This window comes from Oncorhynchus masou, chromosome 22 (assembly GCF_036934945.1).
Source record: "Oncorhynchus masou masou isolate Uvic2021 chromosome 22, UVic_Omas_1.1, whole genome shotgun sequence".
NCBI lineage: Eukaryota > Metazoa > Chordata > Actinopteri > Salmoniformes > Salmonidae > Oncorhynchus > Oncorhynchus masou.
In genome coordinates, this window is record NC_088233.1 from 46,821,799 (window position 1) to 46,832,755 (window position 10,957).

A 10,957-nucleotide genomic window follows, 5' to 3' on the forward strand; every position below is an offset into this window, starting at 1 on the left:
CATGGGGAGGTCCTACCCCTGAAGATCATCACCTACACCACTGTGTCAGCATCGCTATTGGCCCTCCTCATCACCTTCCTCCTCCTGGCCATCCTCCGGAAGCTCCGCTCCAACCTCCACAGCATCCACAAAAACCTGGTGGTGTCCATCTTCCTCTCTGAGCTCGTCTTCCTCTTCGGAATCAACCAGACTGAGAATGTGGTGAGGGCCTAGCACGTGACCCTGAGGCACACCCCAAAAAACACTCTCCCTTTGTCTTATTTCTTTATTATAGACTCTCCACTTATTGATATACCTGCAGGATAAAACGTAGTCTCTACTGTAAATATATTGGTTTACAGCATTGTGTGGAGGGGAACTCCAAGAGGAAGGCTACAGAGCTAGCCTTGGGTCTCCTCTCCCCTCCACCACTTTGAAATGCATTTGTCTTTTAATGGTAGTGAGTTGTGACTGTATTGGCTGTGCCTGATCATCTTAGTGGCTTTATCTTGGATAATAATAGTTCTGTTTCTGTCTGGCAATGTGTGGAGTTGGCCTTAGCAATCGCATTGTGTTCTGTTGTTATAGATTAGAAGTTACTGACCCCGACTTATTTCACAGAGGGCCCAACAAAAAATTTGCACAGATTTATTTTAAAACGGGGGCTTTGATCATCTTTCCCAACCTCTCTGTCCCTCAGTTCACGTGTACAGTGGTAGCCATCCTGCTGCACTACTCCTACATGTGTACATTTGCCTGGATGTTCGTGGAGGGACTTCACATCTACCGCATGCTGACTGAGGTCCGCAACATCAACCATGGCCACATGAGATTCTACTATGCCATTGGCTGGGGCATTCCTGCCATTATCACCAGTGAGTGAGACGCACACACTCTCTCTCTCTCTCTCTCACACACACTCCCCACCAACACACACACAGACAGACAGACACACAGACACGCATGCAAACAAATACATTCCCGCTCATTTTATGCACACAAAGACAGAGGGGGACACAGATGCATGGAGAAAAACATACTGAACATAACCACACCCTGGACTTTTTCCACATTTTGTTGTGTTACAGCCTGAATTTAAAATGGGTTACATTGAGATTTTGTGTCACGAGCCTACACACAATACCCCATAACGTCAAAAGTGGAATAATGTTTTAGACATTTTTACAAATGTTTTAGACATTTTTACAAATGAATTAAACATGAACGCCTGAAATGTCTTGAGAGACAATAAGTATTCAAGCCCTTTGTTATGGCAAAAGCCTAACTTAGTTCGGGAGTACAAATGTGCTTAACTAGTCACAGAATAAGTTTAACGTGATTTTTGAATGACTACCTCATCTCTGTACTCCAGATAACAATTATATATATAATGTAAGGTCCCTCAGTCGAGAAGGGAATTTTAAACACAGATTCAACCACAAAGACCAAGGAGGTCTTCAAATGCCTCACAAAGGGAACCTAATGGTAGATTTTTTTTAAATCTATTAAAAAAACAGACATTGAAATTCCCATTTGAGCATGGTTAAGTTATTAATTACACTATGAATAAATCCAGTCACAGCAAAGATAGAGGCGTCCTTCCTAACTAGGTTGCCATAGAAGATGACAACCGCTCAGGGATGTCACCATGAGGCCAATGGTGACTTTAAAACAGTTACAGTTCAATCGCTGTGATAGGAGAAAACTGAGGATGGATCAACAACATTGTAGTTACTCCACATTACTAACTAAACTAAATGACAGAGTGAAAATGAAGACTCTACAGAATAACAAATATTCCAATTCATGCATCCTGTTTGCAATAAGGTACTAAAGTAAAATGGACAAAAATGTAACAAAGGAATCATCTTTATGTCCTGAACACAAAGTGTTATGTTTGGGGCAAATCCAACACAACGTTCCACTCTACATATTTTCAAGCATGGTGGTGGCTGCATCATGTTATGGGCATGCTTGTCATCGGCAAGGACTAGGGAGTTTTTTAGGATAAAAAGAAACGCAATAGAGCTAAGCACAGACCAAATCCTAGAGGAAAACCTGGTTCAGTCTGCTTTCCAACAGACACTGGGAGAGAAATTCATCTTTCAGCAGGACAATAACCTAAAACACAAGGCCAAATCTACACTGGAGTTGCTTACCAAGATGACATTGAATGTTCCTGAGTGGTCTAGTTACAGTTTTGACTTAAATCGGCTTGAAAATCTATGGCAAGACTTGAAAATGGCTGTCTAGCAATGATCAACTTGACAGAAGTTGAGGAATTTTTTGCAAATATTGTACAATCCAGGTGTGGAAATCTCTTAGAGATTTACCCAGAAAGACTCCCAGCTGTAATCCTTGATGATTTTAACATTTATTGATGAATCTGCAAAAATGTATGAAAATATGTTTTCACTGTCTTTGTGGGGTAATGTGTGTAAAATCTATAACACAACAAAATGTGGAATAAGTCAAGGGGTATGAATACTTTCTGAAGGCCCTGTACTCTTCAAGCCAGGGATGGGGTCAATTCCCCCCAAAATTCCTGTCAATTCGGAAACTAAACCAAATTCGAATTCCACATTTTCCTAATTGAAAAGCATTGAAGGGAATTGGAATTTCAGTGTAGTTCCTGAATTGACAGGAATGCAAAAGGAATTGACTAACTGTGTGTGGTTTCCTCTCTTGTAGGCCTGGCAGTAGGGTTGGATCCTCAGGGTTATGGTAACCCAGACTTCTGTTGGCTTTCTGTCCACGACACACTCATCTGGAGCATCGCTGGGCCCATCGCTATCATAGTACTGGTGAGTGTGTGTTTCGGCCACTCTTTATTTGTTGTACTATACTGTATTGGTTATGGCTGTTATTCATCTCCTTCTCATGTATCTCTCTTAGGTCAACATGACTTTATTCTTCCTGGCCGCCAAGGCCTCGTGCGGAAAGAGACAGTGGACATTTGAGAAGTCTGGAGCAATGTGAGTACTTCGAAACAACAGGATAGGTTTTAGAAAATAGTTGGCACAACGTGTCGGCTGGATTCCATTCAAAAATAACAACCTCTCCTCTCCAGCTGTTCTCTACGCATAGCCTTCGTCCTCCTGTTGCTCATCAGTGCTACCTGGCTCCTGGGCCTCATGGCAGTCAATAGTGATGTACTCTCCTTCCACTACCTCTTTGCCATCTTCAGCTGCCTCCAGGTATTTGTCTTTTTGCCTTGTCATAAAAAAGTACTTCAAAATCCCTGAAATACATTGGCTCTGTTTATCTGACATGCAATTCTCTCGCTCTTGCGCTCTCTCTTGCACTCTCTCTTGCGCGCTCTCTCTCTCTCTCTCTCTCTCTCTCTCTCTCTCTCTCTCAGGGTGTGTGCATCTTCTTCTTCCTCTGCATTTTCAACAAGGAGGTGAGGATCAACCTGAAGAACTTCCTGACAGGGAAGAAGTCCATCGTGGAAGATTCTACTGCCACCCGCACCACTTTACTCACAGTATGTACACATCAGTCAATATCTAAGTGTACTAAACCTGTCTACATTCAAATCCCCTAGAGTCGATAATCTATTTAGCATAATACACATTTCCCTAATATCGAAAGGTGAGACTTCCATGAAAACAGACCGGTCGGTTGTTTTTCTCTAGGACGCCCACACGCCTCACAAGACTCGTCTGAAGGTAGCCCAGTATCAGTTTGAAAAATGATTAGAAGCATACACTGAGTGTACAAAACATTAAGAAAACCTGCTCTTACCATGACATAGAATGATCAGGTGAATCCAATTTGAAGCTATGGTCCCTTATTGATGTCACTTTCAATCAGTGTAGATGAAGGGTAGGAGACAGGTCAAATAAGGATTTTTAAGCCTTGAGACAATTGAGAAATGGATTGGGAATGTGTGCCTTTCAGAGGGTGAATGGTCAAGACAAGATTTAAGTGCCTTTTGAACGGGGTATGTTACAGGAGTAGGTGCCAGGCGCACCGGTTTGTTTCAAGAACTGCAACCCTGGTGTGATTTTCACATTCAACAACAGTTTCCTGTGTGTCTCAAGAATGGTCCACCACCCAATGGACATCCAGCCAACTTGACAGAACTGTGGGAAGAATTGGAGTCAACATGGGCCAGCATCCCTGTGGAATGCTTTCGACACCTTATATGGTCCTTCCCCCGATGAATTGAGGCTTTTCTCAGGGCAACAATTTTTTTGATGATCATTCTTTCCTACTTACAGGGGTCCTACATTTCTAAATGGTATGACCTTGGTGTGACCTTCTTAAAACAATTCCATATGTTAGCTCAGTAGAAACCCAGCCACGGGCCCTTTGATCTTATGGGGATAAATACTAGATATTCATCATAAAGGGGATCACATAAACATTACCTGATGCTGCTGATGGTGACGATTCAACCCACATTCTACCTCTTTGATGCCCCCAGCGTTCTTTAAACGGTAAGTACTCGTTCACGGAGGAGGACGGTTTGTACCGCACGGCCATTGGAGAGTCCACTGCCTCCCTGGAAAGCACGGTCAGATCAGCCCACAGCCTCAGCAGCAGCCAGGCCAGGTAACTCACTGGGTGGCAGTTGGGTTGTACTGAAACTGGGTTTTAATTAGGGTTGCAAAACTCCAGTAACCTTCCAAAATTCCCAGCTTTCTAAGAAAGCCCTATTGGAGGAATCTGGATTTCCTGCTTATGGAATGTTCCAACCAGTATTTCGGGGAAACCTGGGAATTTTGGGAAGGTTACCGGAATGTTGCAACCTTAGTTCGACTGGAACAAAATTGTTGTTCATGTTCAAATGATTATTTCTGTACTCATCATGTTTCTTTCTTCCTACAGGAATGGCTCGGAGCAAAAGCATACTACATCCTCCCGCTCAGCCAAAAAGAGTTACAGTGGGGAGGGAGACTCCTCCATCTTCATCCGCAAGCGTTCCAAGAAAGATAGTACGAGTCTTATGCACAAACTGCATGTCATCTGTTTTTAGTCTGATCCCGATACTTGTCGTGCCATTGGCTGCTTGGGCCTACATTTCAGATGTCCGATAGTAAGTAATAGCTCGTGTGTTTCCATGGTGACAGATTCGGACTCGGACAGCGAGCCCTCGGCGGATGAGCACAGTAGCTCCTACGCCTCGTCCCACTCCTCAGACAGTGATAATGACAGAGGGAGCCGCAAACATAGGTGGAACAACGAGAGACCGCCCCAGCACAGTACACCCAAAGGTAACGGGACTCAAGTTCAAACACACACACACACAAATGGATTTCAATAGAACTATATGACATAAAATCTCAGATTCATTTTTAGGCGAATCTCATATAAACTGTTTATTTTGATTATTTTGTAGTGGATACGGCGGCCAATCACATGAAGCCTCACCGGCCAGTTGAGCCGCCGACAGTCAGTGAGAGCGAGGAGCCCTGCGGGTTGGAGACGCTGCGTATGGAGACCAAGGTCATCGTGAAGCTCCACCAGGACAGAAAAGGCAAAGGGGAGTCACCCTCCCAGAACGGTAGCGCCCCTCCCAGCTCACCTGACAGCAACCAGACAGAGAAGAGAAGGGGTGAGAGACAGAGAGACAGACTCCGATCTGACCATTCAGGCCCTTTATAATTGACCTTTTTCAAGAATGTTCCAAATCAAATTAATTGTGCGACTGAAACACCATGTCAACGTTCTGTGTTATGTTTTGCTATCCAAATAAGTTGTGTGTGTGTGTGCCTTTGTGTGTGTTTACTTGCATGACTGACTGTGGTCTGTACACTCACCCTTTGTGTGCGCATGTTTGCATCCTCTGTCAGGCATTCTGAAAAACAAGATCACTTACCCTCCCCCGCTGACTGACAAGAACATGAAGAATCGCCTGCGGGAGAAATTGAGCGACTACAACCCCTCCACCATCTCCCCCAGAACTACCCCAGTCCCCATCCCCCCATCTCCCGTCTCCCCCCGTCTTTGCACTGTGACAGGGGGAAACCGGGTCCTCATCAAACCCCCACCTCGCCCACCCGTGCCTCCATGCCCTCCGTTGTCTCCACAGGACCTGCGCAACGGGTTTGTCATGACAACGACGAGGACGACAATGTCGCCATTGGTCAATGGTGTCAACGGGGTTCAATACGCCCAAGACTCAGACTCAGAGTGAGTGGTCACGAGATACTGGCAGCCATGTTGCATGTCTATCAGATGTGTTGGATAATATGTCAATCACTTTCTGACTTTAAAAACTCTCTCTGTCTCTCTCAACAGTGGTAGCAATGAAACCTCAATCTGACCTGGATGGAATTCCAGGTAGACAACCAAGGAAGAAGGGCTACTGCGCTAATACCATATGTGGGATTCAAGGGTCACTATGACCCATTCCAGTAGGCCACAGGACCCCTAAACTCATATGAAGATCAGTTGCCTGCCCGCAGACAGTTGCCTGCCCAAGGGAAAAAGGGAAGAAAGTGTTGGCCTAAATCCCACAGGACAGTGTGAAACTGCATGTCCCAGCATGCAGCAGTGAGTTGGAAAAACAAAAAATGCACTTCACAGCACGGCCACCAAGTGGCGCTGTCTGTAGTTATTCAGTGCGGGCGGCATCAGACAGCAGGTTTGGATTGAAGACTTTTCTATCATCAGATGTGCCACGACGTGACGCTGACCTCATGAATCAGTAAGACTAAGTGCCCAGCTGTGTTTGCCCACAGAGGCAGAAACATCAAAAAAACAAATCAATGCCTTTGGTCTGTGTTATTATCTTGTAGATATTTTTTCTTCTTCTTGGTTTACTTGTTTATAGGAAGAACTAATTTGTACATTGTAAGTGTTATTATTGTAATATGATATTTTTGGGACATCGTGTGTAAGATATGACACTCAACAAGGTTTTTTTACAGATGTTTTATGAATTTGCCACTTTTTAAGAAAGGTGCCCCCAGTCTGAAAATACTCTGCTGATTAATAATGTGATTTTTAAAGTATTCAAACGCTCACATAGTAAGTGCAGTTGAACAAAAGCCACCTTAAAGTAGTAATTGTAACATAGGGAGGTGCGTTCATCTCTGTATTAGAGTGTAAGGTCTTGTCCATTCCAATGGTATCTAAATCAAGTTCTGGTCGCTGAATGACTTTGAATGAGAAAAATGCACTGAAACCTTAATACTTGCATTAGTCAATATCAGAGTAATATGTAGAAATAAATTGCTACTCTAGAACGGTTAGTAGAAGCACTAAGGTGTGCGCCTTCTGAGTGTTAACTTGGCATGTTGTGTCATTGCAACCCTTCTTCATATTCCCTATCGTTTTATCTTTCCATGTACGCATCTCCGGAGGTTCTCAAGCCGTAGAGCATTGTGAAAGGGTCAGCCAGTAGCATGTCTGTATTCTGATTTTCAACTCATTAGAATAGTAAGTTACAGTATTATTTCCAAGAGAACAGTAGTCCTTTTTAAGTATCAACAGCGTGCCTTTCTCCCTGCCAGCGCAGAGCATAGTGTCTAAATGCAAGATAACCACTACGGTCTACTTCAATGATACTTTCATCCCTCAGATCTCCTTCCGCTATTTCATGTTTTATACAGATGAGTCCGGTCTCTATAAATCTGTTCTCTTTCGAGTACTTGTTTTCGCGATGTATCACGTGGGGATTCGCTGGAGGTGGATCCCTACGAAGAACCAATCACACAACATATGTCGGACACAGGTGAGCCCTCCCTCCTTCATAAGGCGCAACTCGCTGGCCAATCTGGTGTCTGAAGGTTGCCGACGAGACGCCCGTTGTAAGAACGAGAAGAAGAAAGAGAGGGGAGAGGAAATGCGGAGAAGATGGCGGAAACGGAGTGAATGAGTGGGTGACAATGGTGAAGAAGATGGGAAGCAAGAGATGTAAAATAGGAAATCCCTAGACTAGTTTTTAGTCCGATTGAGGGTTTTAAGGCAAAGCTACTTGGGAAATCCATTTAACGTCTCAAGGAAAATCTGGAATGTGTTAGAGGAACGTGTGGTGTTGGTGAGAGTCACAGGGAGTGGTTGTATTTCGAATTTCTTTGTGTGCCCACGGAACGTGTTTTAAGACTAAAACAGATAGTGGTGAACATGAGCCCCCGGATTCCTGGAATGCCCGTTAGGGTGAGGGAGAATGAGGTGTCCAGAGTAAGGAGTGTCCAGCATGTCTCATATCTTGAGGATGTGAGAAGAGTGGAAGGAGTGAGTGGCGGGGATGAAACAGTAGAGCCACCGCCACCAGTGAAGGCTTCTCATCAACCGAGGGATTGTGAAATGTTACATGTTAAAAAGGTGGACTTTGTATTATTTATTACAATGGTCATAAACGGTACAGCACAAGGCGGAGAAGAAGTCTAGGAAAATTGGAATCATTGTGAATGTAGCTGAACGTTCTTGGGGGTCTTCCGCCGTCGCAGGCCCCTGAGCCTGTGCAGGGTTGTATTTTGGAGTGGACTGGGATTGAAGAAGTGGGATGGGTTTTTGTTAGTTGGCGTGTTTCATTTTGTATGGTGTCGTTTTCCCCCTTTCCCGCAATGTTTTTTTTTAGTTTCTTATTCAATACCCCATCCAGGTGGTGGCGGTAATGCAGTTACACCCCATCGAATAAGTACAACACTGGTCATTCTCACCTCTCTTCCTTGCAGAATAATTACTACGGGCTCCTGAAGCTCTCCCTCAGCACAACTAGAATCCTGTCTTTCTACTTAACCTGTTGCGTCGCGCAATCCCGGATCCGGGATTCTATTTATAGCCTCAAGCTCATTAGCATAACGCAACGTTAACTATTCATGAAAATCGCAAATGAAATTAAATAAATATATTTGCTCTCAAGCTTAGACTTTTGTTAACAACACTGTCATCTCAGATTTTCAAAATATGCTTTTCAACCATAGCTAAACAAGCATTTGTGTAAGAGTATTGATTGCTAACATAGCTATAAGCCTAGAATTCAGCCAGCAACATTTTCACAAAAACAAGAAAATCATTCAAATAAAATCATTTACCTTTGAAGAACTTCAGATGTTTTCAATGAGGAGACTCTCAGTTAGATAGCAAATGTTCAGTTTTTCAAAAAAATATTATTTGTGTAGGACAAATCTCTCCGTTTTGTTCACGTTTGGCTATGAAAAAAACCTGTATACAGTTATAGTCCTCAAGCTCATTAGCATAATGTAACGTTAACGATTTCTGAAAATCGCAAATAAAATGAAAATAATGCGCCTGCTCTCAAGCTTAGCCTTTTCTTAACAACACTGTCATCTCAGATTTTCAAAATATGCTTTTGAACCATAGCAATTCACTAATTTGTGTAAGAGTATGCTAAGCTAGCTTAGCATTTTGAGTAGCATTTAGCACGTAACATTTTCACAAAAACCAGATAACCAAATAAATAAAATCATTTACCTTTGAAGAGCTTCGGATGTTTTCAATGAGGAGACTCTCAGTTACATAGAAAATGTTCAGTTTTTCCTGAAAGAATCTTTGTGTAGGAGAAACGCTCCGTTTTGTACATCACATTTGGCTACCGAAACGAACCGAAAATTCAGTCACCAACAACGTCAAACTTTTTCCGAATTAACTCCATAATATCGACCAAAACATGGCAAACGTTGTTTGGAATCAATCCTCAAGGTGTTTTTTTCAAATATCTCTTCATTGATATATCGTTTGTGGAAGCCTGCTTTCTTCTCTGAATTCCATGGAAAAATACTTGCAGCTGAGGTTTGCGCACCAATTTCGGCGCAGGACACCGGGCGGACACCTGGTAAATGTGGTCTCTTATGGTCAATCTTCCAATGATATGCCTACAAATACGTCACAATGCTGCAGACACTTTGGGGAAACGACAGAAAGGGCAGGCTCATTCCTCTCGCATTCACAGCCATATAAGGAGACAATGGAAAACGGAGCCTCAAAAATCCTGCTCATTTCCTGGATGCCGTTTCATCTTGGTTTTGCCTGTAGCTCACGTTCCAGGGCACACACAGAGAATATCTTTGCAGTTCTGGAAACGTCAGAGTGTTTTCTTTCCAAAGCTATCAATTATATGCATAGTCGAGCATCTTTTTGTGACAAAATATTGCGCTTAAAACGGGCACGTCTTTTTATCCAAAAATGATATAGCGCCCCTAGAGTTTCAAGAGGTTAATCGTTCTCGCGACGTCACCGCTGCTGAACATAGTGCCTCAGCTCCTGTCGATCGTGTTGTCTGTTTTTCCCTGCCTCCCTTTGGATATTGGAGGCTTTAATATTTACTGATAATAGCAAGTGGGTTTACAGCCCACTGAGGGCTGATTTTTACCAGAGAGAGGTATTGGCTACCTCTTGGAAACTCTTCAGACATCTAATTTTGTAAAAGATTTGCAATGCGACACGTCGGGCCGCCCCTCATATGTTTATGAGGTTTTACTGAATGGAATCGCTGCACCTTCGTTAGCGCATTCTATCCACAGTGTCGGAGTCTTCGGGGTAAATGCAGTTGGGATTACCCTGGGTTCTGGTAGAGCCTCTCTGAGATATGGGAGTTGGCAAAGATTCCCCATATGTGATAACGTCAATATTAGTATTTGAAAGAGAACTTAAGGTTACTTTTGTAACCACGGGTTCTCTGATAATGAGTGAGTCATATCACTGCATTTCTCTCCTCACGAGGAATCGAGGCATGCTTGAGGTTGACCAGAGGGCGGGGGCGAGTGGCGCCTTATAAGGAGGGAGGGCTCATCTCATTCGCCACTTGACCTGTCTGCCTCCTGTGATTTAGGTATTCATAGTGAACCGCCTTCAGCGAATCCCCACATGTGATACGTCTCACTCATATAATCAGAGAACCGGGGTAACGAAAGTGACCTTTAAGATATTGTTTCACAGACACTGGAATCATTATTGTAATATGCATTTTTTTTTTTGTGAAAAGACACTGGAAATTAGACTTTAGGAACAGTAAAATAAACCACATTTGGATTTTTGTATTATTGTTTAGTGTTTTATG

General features: G+C 43.3%; 1 protein-coding gene across 1 annotated transcript in view; it reads left to right on the plus strand.

Moving 5' to 3' along the window:
- LOC135509576 (cadherin EGF LAG seven-pass G-type receptor 1-like) overlaps window positions 1-8,550 on the plus strand; it is a 79,927-nt gene extending 71,377 nt beyond the window's left edge. The window contains 12 exon segments of the mRNA XM_064930341.1: window positions 1-201; window positions 680-854; window positions 2,671-2,783; window positions 2,875-2,954; window positions 3,050-3,176; window positions 3,341-3,466; window positions 4,412-4,539; window positions 4,816-4,922; window positions 5,058-5,201; window positions 5,327-5,542; window positions 5,781-6,120; window positions 6,229-8,550. Of these exon segments, the coding sequence (XP_064786413.1) occupies window positions 1-201; window positions 680-854; window positions 2,671-2,783; window positions 2,875-2,954; window positions 3,050-3,176; window positions 3,341-3,466; window positions 4,412-4,539; window positions 4,816-4,922; window positions 5,058-5,201; window positions 5,327-5,542; window positions 5,781-6,120; window positions 6,229-6,253 (1,782 nt within the window). The 3' untranslated portion in view covers window positions 6,254-8,550.
- Window positions 8,551-10,957: the final 2,407 nt, after the last annotated feature.